The following is a 25,794-nucleotide window of genomic DNA, read 5'->3' as shown; positions in this document are numbered from 1 at the left end:
ATTACCATTTCCTGTATCTTCTACCACATCAAACAATATGTTCGATTTAATCCATTTTGATGTTTGGGGCCCTGCCCCTGTTACTTCTTATAATCACTTTCGTTGCTTTGTCACCTTTGTTGATGACCACTCTCGAACCACTTGGGTTTATTTATTAAAAGGCAAAAATGAAATTTTTGCTTGCTTCCAAAATTTTTTCAATTTTATTCAAAATCAGTATAATGCCACAATTAAAATTTTTTGATATGATAATATCACTGAATATATAAATAAACATTTTTCGAATTTCTTTTCCACTAAAGGAATTTTGCACCAAACTACCTGTATTTACACTCCCGAGCAAAATGGAGTTTGTGAAAGGAAAAACCGCCACCTTCTTGAAGTCACCAGATCCTTGCTTTTTCAAAATAACGTCCCTCATGTTTTTTAGTCGGATGCCCTCCTAACTGTCGCTTATCTCATTAATCGCCTTCCTAGCCCAAAACTTAAAAACCTCAGTCCTTTAGAAATTCTCAAGGGCAGAAAAATAGAGCTAGGGCATATTAGAGTCTTTGGATGCACAGCCTTTGTTCATGTTAGATGTTCTCACAAACTAGATTCAAGCTCTGTCAAAATCGTGTTCTTAGGCTACTCTTCTGGAAAGAAGGGGTATACGTGTTATGACCCGTGCACACATAAGACCTACATCTCCAGAGATGTGACTTTTGATGAATGCACACCTTATTTTACTAACTCTCACCCCACTCATGGAACTTTAACTTTGTTATTTCTAGATAATTCTTTCTTTATTGATAGTTCAGTACTCTCTTCTCCATCGACCGAGGAGCCAGCTTCCGCAGCCAATCCTAATGCCACCTCTTCAGGGGGAGTCAGTCCTATTCCCGAGACCACTTCTTCAGGAGGAGTCAGTCCTATTCCCGAGGCAACTTCTTCGGGGGAGATAGGTCTCCGGTTAAAGAAGTCGCCCCTCGAAGATCATCCAGGCCGATCCGACCATCAGTCCAACTAAAGGACTATGTGTCCCACAAGGTGACGTATCCCATCCAACACTTTATTAGCTATCACAGTGTATCCAACTCATATAGGACCTACCTAGATAAACTCATCTCTCACACTGAGCCCTCTTCCTTCTATGAAGCTAACACCGATCCTAACTGGTGTCAAGTTATGAATGAGGAGCTTCAGGCTCTTGAAAAAATGACACCTGTGAATTAATCTCTCTACCAAAATATAAAAAACCAGTTGGGTGCAAATGAGTGTATAAAATTAAATATAAGCATGATGGAACGATTGAGCGATATAAGGCTCGGCTGGTAGCCAAAGGGTTTATCCAAACATATGGGGTGGACTATCAGGAAACCTTTGCCCCAGTAGCCAAAATGAGCATTGTTCGCATTTTATTATCTGTTGCTGTTAACTCATGATGGAGCTTATTTCAAATGGATGTCAAAAACGCCTTTCTCCAATGATCCCTCGAAGAAGAAGTCTACATGACTTTACCTCTAGGGTACAAGCCCTCAAATGATCAATCCTTGGTAGGTAAATTGAAAAAGGCTATCTACGGATTGAAGCAGTCCTCGAGAGTATGGTATGCCAAGCTAAGCCACTTTCTCTTAAAAATTAATTTTATTAAATATGCTTCTGACTCTTCCATGTTTGTTAAACACACTCACACATGCACTGTTATTATCCTTGTATATGTTGATGACACCATCATAACATGTAACAATAATAATGAGATAGAAAAAGTCAAATGGAAACTAAAAAGGGAATTTGATATCAAGGACCTCGGACAACTGTCTTACTTCCTTGGAATAGAGATAGCCAAATCTTTTAAGGGTCTATTTTTATCCAAAAGAAATTATGTTCTGGATCGCTTAAAGGAAACAGAAAAAATAGGGGCTAAACCTATAGATACACCAATGGAAACTAAAGCCAAACTCAATCTTGAAGATGGAGATCCTTTAGATGATATAGGGCACTATCAGCGCCTAGTAGGAAAGCTGATTTATCTCACTGTCACTAGACCGGATATCACTTATGCAGTAAGTATGGTAAGCCAGTTTATGCATGCCCCTCGCACAAGTCACCTAGATGCCGTCGATAGGATCCTTAGGTACCTCAAGGGCACACCCGGCCAAGGTATTTGGATGAAGAACAATAATATGACTGATATAGTTGGTTTTTCTGATGCAGATTGGGCCGGAAGCTATGACAGAAAGTCAACTTCTGATTTTTGTATCTTTGTAGGAGGCAATCCAGTGACGTGGAAAAGTAAAAAATAACTGTAACTGCAAGATCCAGTGCAGAAGCAGAGTATAGAGCAATGGCATCAATAGCCAGCGAACTAATATGGATCAAGCAAGTTCTCGCAGACATGGGGATTAAATCTAAAAGACCAATGAAAATGTACTGCGACAACCAAGCTGCAAGACATATTGCTTCAAACCTTGTCTTCCACGAACGCACCAAGCACATCGAAGTAGATTGTCACTTTATAAGGGAAAAGGTCCAGTCTGGAGAAATTGAAACCCCATTCGTCAGAAGCAATGAACAATTGGCAGATATTCTCACAAAAACACTGAACAAAACCAGCCATAAAAATTTCCTCAGCAAGATGGGATCGGTTAACCTATTTGAACCCATCTTGAGGGGGAGTGTTGAAGAACATAAGCAACACTCAGCAATCCAAAACCAACAGTCAAGGACTGGGGGATAAGGCCTCAGTTTCTGTCATCACAGGCCAGAAAGTTGACATTAGGAGCATCAGCATCCTTTCTTCCCTAAGAAAAAAAGGTCACTTCCACTAATTTCAGTATAGCAAGAATAACGTTGACATAGAGTTAGGACCTATAGATCATAGCAATAAAACCGTTAATCACAACCTCAATCCTGTAAATCTCAGAATACATATTTGATCATCATCACAGATTAATACCAATTTCCTACAGTTTATTTTTCCACAATATTGTTATATGACTTTAAAACTAATTACAACAAATTGGCATTTCTCATTAATTATTACCATGTGACAATCAGATAATTAACCCATTAGCCCTACCTTAAGATACGTCTTTATCTCTGAAACAGCCTAAGTGGATAAAATAAAGGAGCACTGTTACGTTTTCAGCATGCATTTGCATTTCTGATATTCACTAGGGTTAGCACCTACATTCAGCCAAATTAATTAAGGCATATAATTGGAGCAATTGAAATATTGGAGTAATTCCTAGTAAGATTTGATTTTGTTTAGGACATTAAGCATTAATTTGACGATCATATTTCTACTATGTAATGCAAAAAGGGAGAGTTCTATGTCTCCCTCCTTTTCCATAACCATGCAACAGATTGTTTATTATTATTATTATTATTATTATTACTGTTACTATTAAAATGTAATAATAAGCCTATATGTCTTTACGTGCATTCATTCGCACCGTACGAATATGATGTAGAAAGGAATTTAAAAATTGATGTCATTTAAAAGACTATCTGGAATACAAGAAAAACATGAAGCATAGACACAAACATGGGGTGTCCAGATACAAAGAATATTAAAAATTGATGTAAATGAAAGACTATCTGGGTAACAAGAAAACAGGAGGAGTCGACACATCTCAAGATTCAAACATTAATAAAAGAACACGGAAATTTATAAATTCCTATTTAAATGAAATTTAAAGAAGAAGAAGAAGAAGCTAAAAGAGATGACACAGACAAGGGCAGTTTGCCCTTTGGAGCAAGGAATGGGCCAGAAATCTTCAGTTTCCAACGGCAGAAACAGACTCTTAAGAGGGTCCTGCATATTGGACCAATACATGCTGCGCCTGTCATAAATATAAGTGAAAAAGATTTTTATGTTTGAGAAAAGACTGAAAAAATTTAGACAGCAGAGAATAAAGAAAAGATAGAGAGAGAGAGAGGGGGGAATGCGGACGTGGTAATAATAGAGACAGTTCATAGGTGGCTTCTATGTTGCAATTTTGTATTTCTTTCCGATTTTTTCTTGAATAAAATCTGATCCTGGGATAGGCCCCCACAGCGAAATCTCTACATTTTATAATTTTTTTATTTATGATGCAAGCTATAAAATCTGTAATTATTTACGTGATATATGAATGGGATCATCTCAGTTCAGCATTCAAACTTATTTCCATTTGATCTTTCGTTTCTGTGAAAAAAGAAATGCATTAAAGCGATAGCCTTATGTGGTTGAACGGCAGTATTGATGACGGAAAAGATCTTTGAAGAAAAAGAAAAAGAAAAGAAGAAAGAGGGAATAAATAAGAAAGGGGAAAAAGAAAGATTAAGAACAACAAAGAATGGATCCTTCACCATATGCTTGCAAGTTGCAACAGATTAAGTATACAGTGATAAAGTTCAAATTGTAATAAATGAGGATTGTCCAGAGGTGAAAGATCTTAAAATTTCGATGCCTTGTACACATGTGGCACCTTTCACATCACAATAACACATGTCAATATATAAAACACCAGCAAGAACTCTTTTACAATAAGAAACAAATAAATAAATAATATGCAATTAAGACCATCCATCCCATTGTCATGGAACATACTGAGAAATGATGTTTCTGAATTGAACATACAAAAAGAAAAGAAGGGCTCGGGTCTGATCAATCAATTACTGTCGGGCAATGATAATTGTAGGTTTTTTCTTTTCTCGTTTTAAGAAAAACAGGGCATTTGATCTGATTCGAAAAATTGGAAATGTCTATAATAATACCAACGAAAATAAAAGTTCCAACAAGATATATATGTTTCGCATGGGCCGAATTATTCTTGCCTGAGGCATAGATTAATGTTTGTTCAAACGGCATCAATATACATATATATTTGTCCAAGACATTAGAACATATATATGGTAATTGGGACCGGCATCTGATTGTATAATGTTAATGCAATTTTTCTGAAATCACAACCAACATTTATTTTATCACTTCAAAAGATTTGGAATTAATAGCCCATAAAATTTGTCCTCTAAATGGATGATTGGCGAGTCAACACAACAGTCGAATCATGACTATATATGTATAAGAAATTGAATTCATTTTCTTTTTCTAAATTCTGAGAAGATTTTGGTTTGTTGAGACTCTAATTAAATTTAACTTAAACTTTGAGTTACATATATTATTAGAGGATAAAGTTAAAATAATTATGTATATTATATTATTACTACTATCGTCATTATGATGAAAATGCTAGATCTTGTCTCTAATACAATGAACTTTAGGGGATTTTATTGGGATATCGTAAGATTATGATAAGAATGAACAAAAGTATTTTGATAATTGAAGATATCTTCATGTGATACTTAAGAAACTTTTTCTTTTGGTTCATCCATTACAAATTATTAGCACGAACTGATTTTTCTTTTAGAAAGAAAACATAAGGACAGATTCCACAACAAAACAAAGGCAGAGAAAAAACATGTCTACAAGATGTAACCCTGATTGGTGCCATTAAGCTTGGCAAAAGAAACACATATGCCAACTCATTGCACGTTGATTCGTTTTATTAATTTCTACATTTCCACAAGTACTCCACATGGGTAGATTTTAATGCACATCACCAATCGTGTCTTTCCTCCTGGACAAAAAGTGAACGACGATAAGCAAATTTTCATATCTATATATATGAAATATATTCTAGTGAATAATCAACAACCCAACATAAGCATATTACGGTTCCTTTAAACTTGTAAGCAAGCAATTTCAATCCTGTATTTTGCAGCATGGTCACGTTCATTTGAAAACGATCAAACAAGTGGCAGAAAACATGTTTAAGCATGTTTCCGAACAGATAGTGATACAACATGCAGATTGATCAACGTCTTTTTACATGATTACATATTACTATTCCTGAAAGTTATTTACAAATTACAAATTGCATAGTGGAGTAGACTATATGTCAGTTTAAAGGTATTGATTCTTCTGCCTTATTTTCATTTTAAATAGTTGCCCAGTGGCCTTTGCGTGAGATTTCTATTATTATTATTATCGTATCCCCTAACCCCTAAAAAGAGATGAACAAATTTTTTTCTTGAGAATAATCAATTTTTTGTACAACAGTTTCACAATGAAAAGTTATGACATCTACAAATACTAATAGATGAGAACACATTCGTCATGCCTTGAATGATGTGAGAAGATGTGATCAAATTAACTAAGACTGATTAGCTAAGAATAATCAATTATACAAAACCTATTCCTTTATCATATATACTATGAATGGATTACTAAAGCCAAAGTGCATAGGCCAAATGCAGCTCACCTAGCATGTGAATGTAAAGATCAGGATATCAAATACACTATTTTCTTTTATTGTGGCTTAACAATACACACCAAAATCCTAGGACCAATAACATGAAAAATCCCATACATTACGAGCACTTTTTTTATACTTATATTCAAGTTATAACATTAGTTAATTCGATTCGGTATATATTGTTTAATTATTTGATTAAACTGCACATTCAGACAACACAAAATGATGGATGGTATCTTGAAAAGGATTTGTGTTCTGGAAAGTTATAGAATAAAGAAACCTGCTTGGTAGGTAGGAACTGCAGATTTGGCAATTGTTCATGCACTTAATTGATTAAACTCGTCTTGATTTTGTAATATATATGCGCTTTGTGATAGGCAATAAATAAACAAAAAACAAGTAGTTGTTGTGTTCTTACAACTTGCAAAAAAAACCCACATGGCCATCTTCTTATATGAAACCGTCACACATGTAGAGAGAGTGATTGATTCTGATTGACATGTTTATGCATGTTTGGGACAAATTAGATATCCAATCCAAATATTGCTGCATTAATTCTCTACAAATTATAGCTTGTTATTAACAAAATAATGAGGAAGGGTGAAAAAGAAAAAGAAAGATAAAGAGATAGACATATAATTGAAGAGAAATTATTCATGTAAGAAAAAAAAAAGTGAATTTTTATTCAAAATAATATTTTATAAATATGTACATGTAAAATTCACTTAATTCTACAAAAATACAAGAGCAACCCAAGGAATTTTCTAAACTATATTCAAATAGAATTTTATGAATTTTACACATAAGATTCACTAAATTTTTTTCACTGGTGCGCATGGTTGTGCGTCAGTCCTGAGTTCGGCTGATATACAAGCTTACACCTTTCCTCTTAGCCGAAAAAAGCCTCAAAATCTGACTGTATGCTTGCTGAAGATATGCCAAGAGCTCATTCTTTGGTTACAAGCTTATACCTTTCCCCTTAGCTGGGAAAAACCTCAAAATCTGACTGCGTGCTTGCTGAAGATGTGAGCGTACGGCCCATTTTGTGGCTTTACCAAAGGAACCCATTGAAGTGAGGTAAAAAGAGCAGCGAGCATGGTTCTTTTCATGATTTAAGCAATCTTTTTTATGAAAAATTCAATAGATTTATTCTATATCTTTACATATTTATTAATTTTAAATAAATAAATATGTGTAAATTATTCGGTACTAAAATATAAAATATTCATAATATGTATAACTATTTTATTAGTTACAGTATATAGATCTAATCTAAGTAATAATTTCACTCTTCGTATTAATAAAAATAGAGAAAGGGAAAGGTGTAAAGGTATTAATAGAAAAGTCCCTCTTTCTTGTATTCTTAAAAGGAAAGTAAAAAAGGTTCAGCCCAAACTTGGAGGACAAGTGGACCAAGCATACATCATTGTTGGACAGTGAGAACTAACCCATAATTCAACTTATCTTTTATAAGCCTATAAATCAATTTGATAGTCTCTTTTCGTGCCAAGTAATACAGGAGACATTCGTGGGCTCAATTGATTTTGGAGCCAGGCCTCTTTATCTAATAATTTTGAGGAATTTACAACAGGTAGGCTGTTTTGTTGAAATAATTATAAAAATACCTTACTACTTTTTCTCTTTTTTTTTTCTTTACGTTTTTATGATTTCTAGTTAATGACTACTGTAACATGTGTAATTGAAAAATAGAAAATTTGTCTTTTATTCTCAGAAAGGTAGACATAGAATGAAGAAATCAAGAAGGTGGGCCAGAGCCATGTCAATACTACAATATATGTGGGACTCTTGTTGGAAAGTTAAGACTGATGGCAGATGTTATGATCATCTACATGCATGCTGCATCGGAAGGTGATAATAAATTTAAGATGATCACTGACCGTTTATTTGTGTTGATTACAGTGTTTCTTCAAATTAAATTGAAAATTAAAGTATTAAACTGACTAATTAATATAAATTCAGAAGGATAAATATATATTTAATTAAAAAATATTAATAAAAAATATGAGATAGTGTTAAAAAGATTATATGAAAAGAATTTATAGATAATATATATATATATAGTAACTCTAGACATGAAAAAGATAATAATTTTAATGGAGAGATAACTCAAGCTATTAAAAAGTTGAGATAGCTGTTCTAGAGAAATAAAAAAATAATAATAATAATAATAATTATAATAAAAGTCCAAGCCCTTGAATTATGCTCTGTGGATCACTTGAGCCTTTCATGTTTTTCTTTTCTTTTGGTTCTCAATAAGAACATTTTCTTTAAGAAACGGCATATAGATGCCCTTTGGTTACTTCATCTTTAACACCTATTAATAATTGATGATGCATATAAACGGAGCCCCATTTCAATAAGTGAGGATGACAATTATACTCATTTGTGGACTAAGTTGAAACTTAAGAATAAGTAAGAGGATTAAAAATAAAGGTACAAATAATTTTGTTCATTTGCACCATCTTCTCGATGTAGAGAGAGATCATTTTGTTGTACAGTTTACTTTGAATTTTCTAATTAAATCACTACTATTACCATGTTATTTTGAGCATTTTAGCATTTTTGTGGGTATGCACACATAATATTTCAATATATGTATTTCTTCTTGTTTATTTTGTTAGTTTCATCTCAAAAACTTTTTTTTGTACTTCAAAAAATATTACCTCACATCATTATTTAAGGCTTGAAGCCTTACTAAAATAGAAATGCACCAAAGGAATGGACTTTAGATTCTTCCAAAAAATTTCTTTAAGGGGAAATTATCTTTTTTAGATTGTAAATATATTTCCTCTATACATGGAGAAGATGGTGTAAATGAACAAAATTATTTGTAGATTTGAATATCCTTTTATTTATCTTTTTTATTTTCAACTTAGTACATATAGATATATTTGTTATCTCCACTTATTTAAATTGCGCCGCATTTGTACACATGATCAAATATTTATAGAAGTTAGACATAAAATAACGAAAATATTTTTAAAAGAAAAAATTTTCTTTTGGGAATAAGAAAAAAGATATGAAGGGCTCAAGTGGTCCACAAGGCATAATTCAGGGGCTTAGCTATACTTTTGACCTAAAAAAAATTATAGCTAATAAATAGTTATAGAAAATAAGTCTAGAAAGAGATAATAAATAATAAATATATATTTATATATTTTAAGAACTTATAAATTATTTTTTTTACAGATCACCAGTTTCGGTTTCAAGTAAAAAATAATTGGTTGTTTCCGAATATGATTCAATTTGAGTATGGTTCGAATTTTAATAAGTTGAATTTCAGTTCAGTTCCAAGTTGAACCGGTTTGTGGCGAAGCTTATATGTGACTAATGAGTTATAATAGGGGGGGCTCAAATTTCCATCTTGTAATAACTAAATGCATGTAACCAATATCTTTCATAGTTAGAGCATCCAACACCCTTTAACCATGCGTTTTCTTTTATTTGCATACTTATCAAGATCAAATGTTAAATCTTATTTGGAACAAACTACTTAAATCTTAATGATATACAAATTGTAGTTTTATTTTTTCAGAAGTTAACATCTAAAGAATTTTCTATATTTTGATGTCTGCTGACGTTTTGGAGGATATTTCTTTCCAATTCTTTTTTAATATAATTATGGTATCAAAATTCCAGTACACGACTTTATATTTGTGTTTTTCTTTTTTTTATGATACGGTTGATTGTTACGTCATAATGTTATTTTATTTAATATTTACTAAATTTCTATAATTTCTAAATTTATTATTTTATCAAACCGACCAAACCGAACTATCAAGATTTTTAAGAATTTTATAGAGTTCTAGTCGCAGCTGCTTGACATGCCTTGGGACGGCTAATGGTCTGTACTTAATACTGTCCTAGGTGGTATGTACATCAACCAGTGCCAAAGAGCTCATCTTCCAGCAGTTTGTAGTTAATAGTGACACGATTACTTGGATTTCTTTATATATTTCAAGAGATTGGTTCATTTATTTTTAGAAAAATATCAGAAATATCAGGTTTTTTAGTTTTTTATTAAATTTATAGTATTTTTTATTTTTACTGTATTAAAATATCAAAAATACGATTTTTTTTAACTCTTTTTAAATTATAATTTGATTTAGTAATTTATTATTATTATTTTTAAATAAAACAAGTGAAAAATAATTACCCCATAAATTTTAAAAAAAATTTAAACAAAATAATAAATTTTTTAGAAAAGATATACACAGATTTATTGATTTTAAAATATTTTTAAAAAATTCTCAATCTTTTTTCTAGTCCCAAAATGCATATAGAGTAGCATTTCCACTGGGAAAAAGAAAAGAATAATGAAAATACTAGTTTATTTTTCTAGATTAAACATTAGCTTAGTTCATGATTTAATTTATTAAAATAAAAAAAATTCTATGCATTATCAAATTCATATCTTCTGCTTCAAATATATATTTATGCAAATAAATTTTACACGTCTATTTGCAAAAATAAAGTGGGCAAACATAATAAGACAGTCTCTTCTCATCGGCAAGGTTTTAGAATAAGACAAAAGAAAAGAAATGTTATCTTCTACAGAACACAATAAGCAAGATCACGATGGAAAAGAAGTACCCCAACATGAGCAAAAAGAAGTCCCTTTCTAGTTATTTAACCACGGGTAACTGCGATGATTTCTGCTTCTAACAGTTTCCAATACAAATTAGGCTACAGTTACATCATCTTATCCCAATAGACAAACCTGATGGTACAGATGATAATTCCACATATCTACCGATAAACCATTACACGATATTAACTTACTGCAAAGATAAATAAGAACAACAAACCCTCAACTTGATCGATGATTGCATGTTTCAAATGACGCAAAATTGTTAACCAAATGTGAAATTAAAGAACGACTTTAACCAAAGCTGAAAAGAAAAGTATTTCATAGAGGAGGAACAAGAGAACTCTACCACAAAAGATGATGACTATTCGTGTCACTGTAATTACTGGCACAGCTGCTCAACTGCTGTCACAATCTGTGCAGGTTGAACCACGGTCCATTCCTCCAATGTCCCAGCATAGGGGGTTGGCACATCCTGTGAAGACAAGCAAACAATAGGAGCATCCAAATAGTCATTGAAATTTTCAGTGATTGCTGCAGTCAAACTAGCACCAATTCCACCAGTCCTCATGCACTCCTCAACAATCAGCACACGGTGCGTCTTCTTCACTGAATTTCCAATTGTGTGCAGATCAAATGGTTTCAATGATCTGATATCAATCACTTCAGGATCATAACCCTTGTTCACTAAAGTTTTGGCAGCCTGCATTACATGATATCTCATACGCGAGTAGGTTAAAATGGTGACATGCTCTCCAGGTCTAACCATCTCAGCTTCCTCAAGATTACATATGTAATCCTCATCAGGGATTCGCTCCTTAAGGTTGTACAGCAAAACATGCTCAAAAAGTATCACTGGGTTCTCGCTTCGGATTGCAGCTTTCATCAAGCCCTTGGCATTATAAGGAGTCGAGCATGCAACCATTTGGATTCCAGGAATTGACTGAAAATATGATTCAAGGCGTTGTGAATGCTCAGCCCCAAGTTGCCGGCCGACTCCACCAGGTCCACGAATAACTATGGGTATTTTAAACTGGCCACCTGATGTGTAATGGAGCATACCGCAATTGTTTGAGATCTGATTGAAAGCTAGAAGGAGAAATCCCATGTTCATACCCTCAACAACTGGCCTCAAGCCAGTCATGGCAGCTCCAATGCCCATACCAGTGAAGGAGTTCTCAGCAATAGGGGTGTCAAGAACTCTGAGATCTCCAAATTTTGTAGCCAGACCTTTTGTCACCTTGTAAGAACCTCCATAATGACCAACATCTTCACCCATAACACAAACAGTAGGATCTCTGTCCATTTCTTCTTCCAAGCCTTCCCTTAAGGCCTCGAACAGTAGAAGTTCATGTCTGATAGTTAAATGCAAAATTGCGTGAGTACTCGTGGAATAATGTGAAAAGAGTACCACCAGCAAACATAAATAATGATGTGATTATCCCACACTTGTCAATCTCAAAACTAAAAAAATTAAAGAATAAAGCAGACTTGAGCATGATATGAGACTTAATATACCACTTATTTAGTAGGGGTATTTTGTCCAAGAGTTGAGCATCCAAAAAGAAATCACAGCTGGAGTAAGACAATTGGCCAACTAGCATCTAGGTTGAAATTTTCAAGTACTTTCACTATTTGGGCTGGGCAAGGATCCGAGTTCTCTTTAGCCTAGACCAGCCCCGCCCATTTTAAATAATAATTATCAGAGATCCTATGACAAATAATTTAGCAAACCATGGGATCAAACTCAGTGTTAAGTTCCATTACTGATAATTAATTCACAAACATGCTTCCAGTACACAAAAGAATTAAATGATCTGGTTTAATTTAATTTCATTTTGTTGCCCAGCAAAGCAGCAAAAAGAATGGCCGCTTCTATCCTTATCTGTCACTAGTTCAAACGTTGGAAAAGAGAATCTTGGAACTGATTTTTGAAAGATATGACAATATTGATAGCACACCATTGTCTTGAACTAGCAATACCTAAGAATCACATTGTTATGCATTCTGACTGAAAGATCAATCATAGAAAGGGAAAACAATACAAAATGATTTGAAAAGATTATTATACAAAAAAATACTCTTTGCAAACAGCTTTTTAACTGCTCGCACACTCTCACAACCTTTAGTTAGTAAGTTCAATTTTTCTAATTGATGCCTACGAAGTGAAGTCGCAAAATTAACAATTACAACAAAGCAATATCATGAACAGCACAGCTCTAACTAACTTTTTATAAAAGAAAAGATTTCTCCTTCATACAACAAAAGCTGTAGAACGGTCAAAGTATATTGTAAAATGAAAAAACGGAAATTAGAAAAGCACGAAGGTAACATGAAATCGAGACTAGCGAAAAGCACATGATCCCATTTTATTACAAGAACAATATGTCATTGAAGTAACATGAAATCATAGCAAAAATAGGCACGACAATATTATTTACAGAGTTGCAATTCTCAATGCACCAAAAAAGGAAGGTCACGATGATCGTATGCCATGCTTCTACACTTCAAAACGTCGTAAGCAAGTAACATAAAAATCCCAAATATTGACGCAAAACAAATAAAAAAGAAACAAAATCACTGATTCTTGAAAACTGTCAAGATACTCAAGGCAATAAAAAAGGAAGAAGCATACCCGGGTTTAGATGCAGACGAAGCTGCAGAAGCATCAGCTTTTGTCTAAACAAAAACGGTAGTAAAACAAATTCAGTTAAATACTATTAAAAGAAGCAAAAAAGGAGACACGGGGATAGATGAATTACTGCAACAGCATTGGTAATCAAGTGCTCAGCCCTGCGACCTCTTGAATTAGAACCCAAGTTGACGTTGTTGCTACCGTCAGATCTGATTACTAAGAGGCTCGCTTTCCTCTCTAAATGAAATTCAACAATACAGCAGATTCAGTTTCTTTTTCACAAAAAAAGATTAACAGGTTTCAACTAATAAAAGGAATCCAAAATTATGCACAGAAATCGAACCAGAGAGGGATCTGCGAGAGAGGAGTTTAAATTTGTTGGAATCTATGGAATTGGATGGCGTCAAAGCCGTAAAAGCTCCTAACCCCTGGAAAGTTGTAGCCATTTCTTTCTCTTTCTTTTAGCAAGAAGAGAACAGAGAAAAGAGGATGGGTAAAAGGGGTAGCGAATTAAAAGAAGGAATTTATAGAAGAGCAAAGGAAACTAAAATGAATGGGCGGAGAATTTGAGGAAATATAACAAAGAATAGCTACACTGCGTGTTCGAGCTGTTTAAGTTTGAGCATTGCCCCCTTTGGCGATTTATTTCAGGCCACATCCACACTCCCACCTTGTTTCCATCGCCACCTCTCGCCTCTCTTCACTTTTGGGATTTATTTGCTTCTCTACATCTCCGCTCTTTGCTTTTCCTACTACAGACTTGCCACGTTTTACCCTTAGGGTATTTGTGTCATTTCATCGCATTTAGAAGATTACGTGGAGTCGTCTGGATGGTTGTTGAACTTGAGGGAGATGCGTCTTTATGTACTGAATGAAGCACGTGAACTGTGTGTGATTTGTGTCGTTGGTCACCCACATGGACGGTTGGACCAACCCTAACTAGCAGCTCGTTAATAGTTGTCAAGTGCGTTCGGGTTCGCATCGCCTGCATGTTTGTTTAGACTAGGGTTGCTGCACTTATCATTTTGATAGTTTTAAATCTAAAATCAACATTTTTACTCCCAAATGGCCGTTTACTTGTCTACTCACATGGCAAGGCCCTGACATCACTTGGTCCACCTGTCATATGCTAAGTTTATTCCCTATGGGGCTTTGTCATGTGTCGTGGGGCACGTGATATGAAATGTCCACGTAAGTGTTAGAGTGACGTGTGAGAATTAGCTCTTAGGCCGTATGCGCAAGCCCAGACGATCTTGGACCAGGCCATTAAAACTCCAGGAATAAATGCTCCCGCCTGTGCTGCAGGTCAAACCACCACAAAAAAATAAGAAAGAAATGGAAGCTCTTTATCTCCTCTTATCAATCATATCAACATCCATTAGTTCCCTTGCTCTATCTCTCCTTCTCTTTCTCCGCACTCTCCTCACCCGCCTTCGTGTATTACACTCCACCGGCCGCCAGTCTGACTCAATCTCTCTCTACGAAGGCACTGTCTGGCATGAGCGTCGCCATCCCGTTCGCCACTCCTTTCAGTACTCAGTTCGTTATGCTCTTTTTGACCTCGACCGCTCTCCCTCTACTCCGGTTGGCCACCTCAGCGCCCATGATGCTCGCCGAATAGCAGACTCCAATGGACCAGTGTACTTATTATTAATTTACTTCAATCTTCAAATTAGTTGGATTGATTGATTATAAAATGCTGTGTTTTATGCAGTTATCTGTTGACAATTCCTCCCAGCGTTGGATATGAGCAAAATCCATTGAGTTTGTATTATTGCTATGAAGTTGAAGGATCTATTAACCATTTAACCAAGTGCATTGCTGAGGTCTGTACTTGGCATGTTTTTGTACTTTTGAGTCTGACCTCTGATCGCTGAAAACTTGCAATATGTTCTTTTCTTATTGCTATTTTCTATATAATATATGGTTAGTGTTTAATGATCATACTCTATATGTTCTTTTTTTTTTCTCTCTCCTTCAAGCAAGTATCCAAGTATATGATATTTAATGCTCCCCATTTGCTGTTCTTATATTACACTTCAACAGGATAGAGCTAAGTTGTTAATAATAAGCTTCATGTCCGGAAAACCGATTCGCTTTGTGGAACATCTCACTAACTGCTCTATAGTTCCATAATTTCTAACATATGAGCTTGTATGCAAACTGTGTGTTTTAGCTTTTATTTCATTTGTTCACAATTTTAAGAAACGGAGTTAGATACACTGAAACTATGCAATCTTTTGCTCACACTATGCAGGTGCTCTCTTGCTTTTTAACAACTAAAAGTAGAAATTATTTGAAAATGTTATCATGGAAATAATTACTTACATTTTAACAAGTAACAAAGAAATTAGTGCATCATTGCTTCCGTTTATTCATACTCTCTCTTCTATGTCTTATTTACTCACCATATCATTTTCTTTCCTTTTTTGTTTCTTTTGATTTTTTCATCTGTCTTCAATATTTTTCTGAATGAAATACGGTAGTGGGGATAATTCACACTGCAGGATACTGTGAATTGCTTGTCATTGTGTGTGATATGCATTCGAGCGTTAAAGACATCATATTCATCCCCAAATAGGAATCAACTATTGACCCATTCTTTTTCGAATGCTTGTACAATTGTTGGAGGTTCATTTGCTTACTATTGCACATTATTTTGATCACACCTGATAGCCTTTTGAAATTTGTGAGCTTGCAAATGTTAGGAAGAGAACATTCTACTGCTGTATGATTGGCATATTCTTTTAGATTGACTGTCTTGTATTCTGATGTTTGGATCTGGTACTTTTTGCTTACTTTTCATTGGTTCTGGTTTAAGGTAACAAATACGCCATGGGGTGAAAGAGTCACATTTGTCTTTAATCCAAGCTCAGATTTAGTGGCGAAACCATTGCATGTTAGCCCATTTATGGTATGTCCTAGAAATTTCTTTCATCTTTGTACTTTCTTTGTTGTTATAATTATGATGTGTTTTTTTATTGCTTCGTGATTTTCCTTGTGAATATATATACACCACTTTCTTCATAATTGATTTTTAGTTTAACCTTCCATGTCTTTTTATTGTTGCTAACTTTCCCACTATTCCATTGGGATACATGCAGCAATACTCAAGTCTAGGCATAATGCAAATCTGAACATTGTTTTCTGCGGTAATAATATATGTCATGCCCCACATTTTAGGCTCTGTGCCATAGTATGTATGAGTAGTCTGACAATGAGATATTGTTTTTGTGTTGGACAAGATCTGAAAACTTCTGCGACATAATTGGTTCCACCCAACACAGTACCTTGGAAAGACACCTTAGAATAGTGTCAGCAATTGTTGTCTTCAGATAGTGAGTGAAGCTTTTGTGTTGTTTAAATATGTTAATATAGGCTGTAAAATCTTAAGGGTTATTTGAGAGCTCATTGAATTCCCAGGTCAATTGAAATATAGGACTACTGTAATTAAGCAATTCAACATAAACACGGGGATAAGTGAATCAGGTGATTCAGATTGAGACAGTTTAATGATATAAGACTAGCAACTTACACCAAAATGTCATTTTGTTTGTCATTTTTCAACTGTGCATAATGTTGAAGTATTTCAATTTTCCAGACCCTTATTGTGAACAGAGGCCCTTCACTCTTTAACATTAAGATCTGCGGAAAATGGCAGGATATGCTGGGGAATTGGCGCATTAAAGCAAATGCTCCAGGGGACAGTTTATCCGTGATCATCTCAGTTCAACACCCTGAGTTTGGTGACTATTTTGTGGCTACATTGGAAGCTAAAAGATTACCCTCGCTATTGGCATCTGATCACTCTTTCTTCTTCTGGTTGATGCCTCAGAAAGTTGCACTATGGATATATTGGCATGTAAGTAGAGTTGAGTAGATGATAAGTGTACTCTTGATTGTAGTCTTGATCTGAATTCTAAGCAGCAGTTCTGTTGACTTAATTCATTGGATCACTTATTACAATTCCCGGAGGATATCATGGAGTACCTAACCGGAATGCACAAAAGTTTATTCCCCTATTCAAGTACATGTAAAACAAATTTCAGCATAATATTTTAAATATTAGAATAGTTGTTTTGTCTTCCCACTTGCTACTAGAATATTCATTGGGCGTCCTTATCTACTACAATATTCATAGGCGTGCTTGTCTACTTGTAAAAGAATGATTTGAAATCTAATAAAGATGTTCACTCTCTTTCACTATTTTTTCATGTAGGCTCTCAAGTTGTGGTGGAAAAATGTGCAATTTATCCAACACCCAAGGTATGGTAACCCCAGATACAGAGAGGAAGCCGTGCTACGTGATCAAAAGCTTCAATGCTGTCGGGCACCTACAAGGAACGAGGATAAACATTTGGAAGATAGAGGATTTTGCCCAGGAAGTTCTGTTGACAGGAGTCATGGTGAACGTCAGTTCAAGTGGAAAGATGCCAAGTGGCCTTGGTGTTGAATTGTAAGAGTAAGTTTTTCATTCAGTTGTTTTTAATGCAATTAGCTTTAAGCTTTTCTTATAGGTATTTACTTCTTCCTTTTTCCTATTTTTGAGTGGATACAGGACCAGAGGGTGAAAATATGTCAAGGTTGGTTACCAAAATTGAAACCTGCTTTCATAGTTGTCTTGCTACAGATGATTTTTCATTTCACTCTCTAAGGCTGGAAGGTTTTTTTAAATTACTATTAGAGTATAATGCCCTTCTTGCTTACTCAGTGTCATGGTCCATCCAATTATTTAGCAAGCGTTAGTGTTTAATATCTTATATAATTAGCATCTGAATAGTGCAACTTCACTGAAGCAAATGTGAGAAGTGGAACTCTGTGGAGTTATTATCTAACCACTTTTCATGATAACCAGTACCCCGTCTCTTCATCAATATGCTATACATTTCATCACTACTATAACTGTTTAAGGACCATATATCAGAAAATGAAATTCTGACGAAATAGGAGCAGCTTCCTCATTTTCTTAATCTTTTGCTCGAATAATAAAGCATTATTTTTTGCCTGCATTCAGGGTCACTTCCTTTCCGTCTGGTTATGACTTCAATACATATCAGTGTCAGTTGAACCACTAGCGTGCCAGGCTCACGCAAATTGCATATTCAATGATCATATTTTGCCTGGTAACAGAACTGTGCGAATCTGTATTCTTAATTTGATATACCTGATGATTCTACTTATCACTTGGTATTACAAGAGTATGTAATGGTCAATTCCTCATGGGATAGGCTCATTGTTAATAGCAAATAGCGTTGTTGGCGTGGCTTGTAGAATGAAATTAATAACTTGCATCACTGGTCAGTAATTACCAGCATTTGATATGGGCAGTGGTGCTTAGCAGTTGTACGTGGAAACCTTCTATCCGGCAATAATAGAGGACCAACATTAATAACTTGCATCACTGGTCAGTATTTCATGCTTATTTCCTTTATTTTGTTGTAGTTGGTCTGTCACGATCCGAATTTGCACCATGACCGGTGTTAAAACTTGTATAGGTGAGCTTATTGAATGGAAATAGTTGAACAAGAGTATTTAAAGAGCTAAGTAATTGGAATGAGCTATCAATAATAGTGAGTTGGACCCTAAGCTGAAAGGTTTAATTTTGAAAATTAAAAATTTTGTAAGCCAAAGGATTTTTATTTTTTAAAAAAAATTATAAATTTTTTGAAAGCATTAAATGTAAATATTGAAACAGTAAATTGGAGATTTGAGGATTTAATTTGTATAAAAGTAAATGCTTATAGAAACATGTATATTTGTTGAGAATTGAAAACTTGATTGCCCTATAAAATAAATGTTAAGAATTTGATAATATAAATTTTGGTTCTCTTGATTTAATTGATTAATTTGTTGGATGTTTGTTCTGCAAAGGGTCTTCTATAGAGCTCCAAGGATTGATGTCCAGATTTATATTATTTTGACACCTTAACTTATGCTTCCACCATTTTGTAGGTATTCGATGTATTTCTAACACACTCTTTTTCCCGTTCCCTTTAGTCTTCAAGCATTCACAGATTTAGTCTACAAAATCATTCACAAAGTTATTCTATAATAGTTGCAAAATCTCAATTTAAGACCGTTAAGCACGTTCTTAAGTTTAAATCATTTTTCTCCGTACTGGTAATTAAAAAAGATACTTAAATTTTCAACGGTTCAGGTCCACACAAACAACTAATAAGAATAATATAAATTCCAAAATCTAGACAAAGTTCACGCCTACGAAATATAAGATTCATATACGTGAAGGATAGAAAGTTTCTACATGTAAAAAAGGCAGACATAAGATTGCTCAAAAACTCGATGAAATAAGACATAACATAATCCTTTTTTTTTTTTTAAGATTTGACAGTATAAACAGACGAATATCGGAAAAATTAGTGGATTAAGTTAACAGCAAGTGATGACTTCAGTCTTGTGTGTTCTAATTTGGTAATGCACTGCAACAAACAATGAGAAGACAATGACGGTAAAAAATCGGCAAAACCATTCCGGCAATTAAAGATTTGATAGTTCTACTTTGGTCTTACAATCATATATATCTATATACATATTATATATATATATATATATATATATAAGAGATATGGGTCTGGTTTATGAGAATCTTCTCTCTCATCGGTACATTCCTTTCCTTCAATTTGATTGGTTGCGCCCTTTTATGTTGTGGCTTTTCTATTGGCTAATGGTATTGTTGTTTTCGTATATAGACACATGTCCTACACTTTTACTTTGCCCCAAGCTGGATTTATAGGTGATCCGGTGGATTTTCCGGGTCGGATTCTTCTCAATGGTTCTTTCATGGACTTGGGTGGTGGTGATACATGTGCCTAAGTGAGGTCGCTTAGTAGGGCTGAGCACGGATCGGTCCAATTCGGTTATTTATAAATCACCAGTACCATACCAAACCTTGGTTATTTTAAAATTGAAGGTATCAGTACCGTACCAAACATAAAAAGATCCAATACCGTATTGTACCAATTTTACGGTTCAATACAGTTCGGTTCGGTGCTATTTTCGGTTCTAAAAATTTTTAAAAACACAACTTTAATCTCATCTTTAATCAAATACATTTAGAGCAAATATGATTACCAACCTAAAAAAAGTAGCATGAAAATCTGAATTAAAATTGCAATCATATTCTTAAACAACATGTTTCATAATTCAGTCACTTGCAAATACAATAATTCATTCAATATTCAAATACAAACCATTAAAATATATGTTACTGCTAGCATAAAAATATGATCACCATAAACACCTAACTCTACTCGTCTCTTTACCATCAGAGTTCTTAATTTTTTCAAAATGCAACCAAACAAATGACCTAGTTTTACTAGGAGAGGAAGTAGGTGGATCAGCGGTGTTAGTACCTTCATTAGTGTCAACAGTGTTTTTTTCTTTTTCTGTTGGTGGTGGACACGGATGTTTACTTGAACAGACAACGATACTGTTATTGCCAGCAGATGAAGCATTATTTTCCGATGGAGGTGGAATTGAAGCTAACCACAAGCCATTGCTGTTTGAAGAAGTAGAATTAGTTGTTTTCCTCTTCTTAGTGTTGGATAGTTGGCTAACTCCATGTTTTACCATCTTTATAAACTGCAACATATAAGATAAAATTAAGTTAAAGCTTAATTGCTATAGATAAGTTATAAATTTAATATAACCAAATATGCATCTTTTAATTTGTGCACTTTCATTTTCAACTATTATTTTTACTAATTCAATGGCAGTCGTCCTCAAACATGTCCTAGTTAAGTTATGCGAATCATTATCAAGAGTAAAGCATGCAAATCATTATCAAGAAAATGTCCATAATCAAATCATTCATTAGCATGCGAATCATTATCAAGAGTAAAGCTTAATTTTTACTCTGCACAAACAGTTCAATAATGCAACAGGAACAATAATAAAAATGGCAGCACTAAAACAGTATTTCATCGTTAAAACAAGAAACAAAGATACCAAACGCATACGATTTCATCATTAAAAATGGCAGCAGCAATACCTGACGGGAACAGCAGGAACGATGGGCGATGGGAACAGCACCAACGATAAGCGACGGAAGCGGCGAAGCGAACGATGGGGCCGGCGGAACAATGCAGCGATGGGTGACCGGAAGCAATGGGAACATCAGATGGGCGATGGGAATGGCAGCAATGATGGGCGATTGGGAACGGCAGCAATGAAAAAATCCTAACTTTGTTATGTTTTGACAATTTTTTGTAAGTTTTGTTTCATCCTTTTTCGAAAAAAAATTAAACTGTAAATATAATTTAATATATTTTTTATATTTTAATTAATTCCCCCTGTGGACACCAACACGGCCGTGTTGATGTCTGTGTTCCCAACACGGGCTGGTGTTTATGCCCGTGTTACTCTCTGTGGCCGTGCTCCCTAAAAGTTTCTTTTTCTTTGATGTTTGATGCATCCAACACGGCCGTGTCTGTGACCGTGTTGGGAACACGGCCATGTTCAGCTTCATCATGCCCATACTTAGCTCGTTTCGGCAGCTTTGACTTCCAATTATGCTCCAATTCTTCCTTTTATCATTCTTTAACTTCTTTTGGACCTAATGCACACAAACAGATGCATAGGGTGAGTGTTGGGACCAATTGACATCCAAATGTCCATAGAATCAATCTTAAAACCCCATTTAGATGTGTGTATTTTACGCATATCAAATAACCCCACACTAACTCATTGTTTGCCCTCAAGCAATCAAAAATAAAATAAGAAAAAATAGTATGTATACTAGATTACTAGTATCAATATACTATGTGACATATTAATATATATAACTTATATTTTTTATAGAGTATAAAGTATATTATAATATTATAGTTAAATATAAAATAATTTTTTACAGAGTATATGTATTATTTTTTTAATATGTATTATTTATATAGTATAAATAATTATTTATAAATATATGTAAAAAATTCGGTTCTACGGTTTGGTCCGGATCAGTACAAGACGGATCGGTTTTGGTACAGTTACAGTACAGTTTTTACTAAAGAACCAGTACCATACCGTAATAGTAAAAAAAATCGGATCGGTACAATTCGGTTATAAAAAATTTCGGTTATTTTCGGTTCTGGTACTTTTCGGTACGGTTATTCGGTTCGGGCGGGAATCACCGAGATCCATGCTCAGCCCTATCGCTTAGTCTCTTATATTTGTGGCTCAGTCTCTGGTGGAGACCGACCTTCACTGAGACCTATTTGTCTTCTTTCCGGAGACCGGTTATTACTAAAAACAAATAATTTTACTTCTTTTGGCTTAAAATTTATTTATAAAATTAAGAAGCCAATTAAATATAGATTTTACAAATTGCATAATATTGTATCATTTATCAAAAATTCAAAAGAGGGCGTATAATAGCATTATAAATCTAATATTTTAAATATTAGATAAAGTAGACCAAATGTTTAAATTGAATACGTTATTGTCTAATCTTATTGTAAACTTGTAAATCATCTTGATGTGCCTAAATTAGTACTCATAAGTATACGAATCGAGTTATAATTCGGACAAGCTCACCACGAGGTCGATCTCACAAGAAATTATAAAGCATATATTATAAATATCAAGTATCACACATAAAATACTGAAAATAAATATAAATATTCTAAATTAATATTTTAAAAATGATATTTATAAAAGAAATTAATCATTCGAGTTTTATATGAACTATATGATAAAATAATTGTAATATCCAAAAATTTTATATTTAATAATAATTATATTAATAATGAGTTTTTATTTAAATTAATTTTATTTTATCTTTATTTGGTCTAGTTGGAATGATTTAAATGCAAAGTTTGAAATTTAAAAATTAATCAAGTAAATTACTTGAAGGGTAAATTATATTTTTAGTTATTCTAATTTTTTCTCCATGTATATGTATATATATAAATAAAATTATATATTGTAAAATTATGGCAGAAATTGTAAAGGATGTTTTAATAAAAGAATTTTGGAGAAATTGGTATTTTAATTAACTATTGGTATTAAATTTAATTAGAAAAATAATTAGTAAAATGATTATTAAATTTAATTGTGTGTAGGATTTAATTGGAGGATTATTTTGGAATAAGGATTAATATAATTTTATTATTATGGGGGTTTAATAAAAATTTATATGTTTGATATTTTTGTAAATAATTGTATCGGCACGGGTATATATGTAATTGTGTATTTTCAATAATTATAATTTGGCCCAAATTAAATAGTTAGTGGCTTAATTGAAAGGTTAAAGAAAAGTTTAGGGGTTAATTGGAAATTTTATAGGGTGAAATTGTAAGTAATTAAAAAGTTGAGGGATCAAATTGTAATAAAGAAAAGTTCGGGGGCTTAATGTCGATATTGAAAGGAAATGAATCGAGGAAGAAGAGAAAGGAAGGAAGGAGATGTCGGGGAGAGAGAAAGTGGCGGGGGAAAGAGGAGATCGGTCATGGCCGTGTCCTTCCATGGACAACCGGCATGCGGTTGGGCATGGCGACATAGTGGTCAGCGGCCGATGGCGGAATCACGCCAAGGGGGGCAGCGGCTTTCGAAGGATGTTCCTGCCGTTTCCGGCGGCCTTTCCTGCCGATCTCGGTGGCAATCGGCTCCCCTCAAAGAGAACTTCCTTTTGGCGGCAGCAGCGTCGGTTTCGGTGGCTAGAGGAGAGAGTTCCGGCGAAGTGGTGGCAGCCCCGGCTTTTTCGACGAGCTTCGGCGGAGGATGGATGATCGGAGGACGTATCCCAACTCTCCTTAGCTTAAACTTCGCAATGGCACCGGTTTCGTAGCGATCGGGCTTCGTTTGCAAATCGACGGCCGAGATCGTCCACAAATCTCTCCGGATGATCGGAGGTCATATCGGAAAATCGGAAGTAGGGATCGTCATCAGCGCGTCGTTTCGAGTCCGATGGTGAGTTCGAATCGTCGATCGGACTCCGGCGGCTGGAGGCGAGTCGACCGAGCGATCGAGTGTTTCGGTAATTTTCTCTGGCCCGTTAATTTGTGGAAATTCTTTGATTTAATTTGTGTCTATTGGTTTATGTTGAGTATTTGATGATTTTTGTGAGTCAAAAATAATTGTCTGCCAGTTTGCCTGCCTCGTGTTTTGTGTTGTGTAGCGAAGTCGGAAAAAATGTGAAGTCTGGGGACCCGACTCCCGTTGTTTTGAATTGTTGGATATTTGTAGTATTTTTCTGGCAGGCCCTGGACCCGTTTACGCTGAATTTTCGGTAGAATTCACCCAACTTGAGATTCTTAGACAGTCGGTGTTAGGAATCTAGACCTGGGGTCAATTGTAATTGTTCAGCATTTTGATAAATTATTTTTCGTGATTAGATGATCTGTCTGTTCGACTCACTCCAACCGAGGCACTGGAGCAGAGTTAGGAGGTCGCCAAACCAGTGAGTTAAAATCATATATCACTTATGCACGTGTCATGCATAAAATTTGATTTGCTACTGTGATTGTTCATTTGCAATTCCAATTATTCATTTAATTATTATTCACTGAGATTAATTTCAATATTGTTACTCGTAATAGGATATCACTATTTTGATAATTAATGTTATATTTACACAATTGTTATTATTATTTTTCCACATAAATTGCATGATTATTATCATATATGTTGATTGTGATTTGGGGATGAGGCTTTAGTAGAACATGCCATCTGATGGGTTACATCAGGACCGTGTGCGCACCGGTAATGATCAAAGACAGGTAATAAGGTTATTATGGTTTTGTTTGCCCTGATCGAGCATTGCTCTTTGGGCTGAGTTCAGTTGATTGCCGGGGTAAAAGTCCCTGATCGAGCTTGCTCTCTGGGCATCGGCTTAGTTGGAAATCAAGTGACCAGACTGGAGATAAGGTCCCTAATCGAGCTTTGCTCTCTGGGCGCCAGTCCTGTTGAAATGAGAGAGTTGAAATATTAGAGTTGAGCTTAGTCGAAACGTAAGTTTTGAAATTGATCGAGATGTTGAGTTGGGATTAGGGTTCTACTGAAGTACTCCGTCCCGTTGAGTGTGGAATAATTTTTGTTTAAGCATGGCATGACACATATGTTTTGACATGACATGTTTAATTTTTGCATGACTTATTATTTATTTTAAAATTAAATAAATGTAATTTTGAGATGTTTGAAACTGTTTTAGATATATGATTTTAACTCACTCGTGAGACTGACAGTCTCCATTTACTGTTTTTCATATTCGTGACTGTTAGTCTTCCCGCGACTCTTACTCAGTAACCCGACTTCTTCAT

The 25,794-nt window shown here is 34.5% G+C and overlaps 3 protein-coding genes across 6 annotated transcripts; 2 read left to right on the top strand and 1 right to left on the bottom strand.

The window, feature by feature from the left end:
- The first annotated feature begins 1,922 nt into the window (after positions 1-1,922).
- LOC125370024 (uncharacterized mitochondrial protein AtMg00810-like) lies at positions 1,923-2,285 on the top strand. Its single transcript, XM_048373595.1, has one exon. The coding sequence runs from the start codon at positions 1,923-1,925 to the stop codon at positions 2,283-2,285; it is 363 nt and encodes a 120-aa protein (XP_048229552.1).
- An 8,620-nt stretch (positions 2,286-10,905) lies between these two features.
- On the bottom strand, positions 10,906-14,243 carry LOC8264092 (pyruvate dehydrogenase E1 component subunit beta-3, chloroplastic). Its single transcript, XM_002519618.4, has 4 exons — positions 13,872-14,243; positions 13,656-13,765; positions 13,529-13,572; positions 10,906-12,248 (listed from the first exon to the last, which is right to left on the bottom strand). Exons 1-4 carry the CDS (start codon positions 13,972-13,974, stop codon positions 11,276-11,278), a joined length of 1,230 nt encoding a protein of 409 aa, XP_002519664.1. The 5' UTR covers positions 13,975-14,243; the 3' UTR covers positions 10,906-11,275.
- Positions 14,244-14,807: 564 nt separating this feature from the next.
- LOC8264091 lies at positions 14,808-18,922 on the top strand. Of its 4 annotated transcripts, XR_001535258.3 has the most exons (8): positions 14,808-15,168; positions 15,243-15,354; positions 16,350-16,442; positions 17,190-17,390; positions 17,748-17,990; positions 18,087-18,111; positions 18,543-18,651; positions 18,857-18,922. XR_001535258.3 is itself a non-coding variant. In XM_015719459.3 (7 exons), the coding sequence occupies exons 1-5, from the start codon at positions 14,813-14,815 to the stop codon at positions 17,979-17,981; spliced, it is 996 nt and encodes a 331-aa protein (XP_015574945.3). In that variant the 5' UTR covers positions 14,808-14,812; the 3' UTR covers positions 17,982-17,990; positions 18,087-18,111; positions 18,543-18,922. The 4 variants fall into 4 exon arrangements, 2 of the variants coding, with proteins under 2 accessions (XP_015574945.3, XP_002519663.4); XR_007215876.1 differs by lacking the exon at positions 18,087-18,111; XM_015719459.3 differs by having other exon boundaries at positions 18,543-18,922.
- The last annotated feature ends 6,872 nt before the right edge of the window (positions 18,923-25,794 follow it).

This window comes from Ricinus communis, chromosome 5 (assembly GCF_019578655.1).
Source record: "Ricinus communis isolate WT05 ecotype wild-type chromosome 5, ASM1957865v1, whole genome shotgun sequence".
Lineage (NCBI taxonomy): Eukaryota > Viridiplantae > Streptophyta > Magnoliopsida > Malpighiales > Euphorbiaceae > Ricinus > Ricinus communis.
This window is presented reverse-complemented; position numbering and strand designations above follow the sequence as displayed.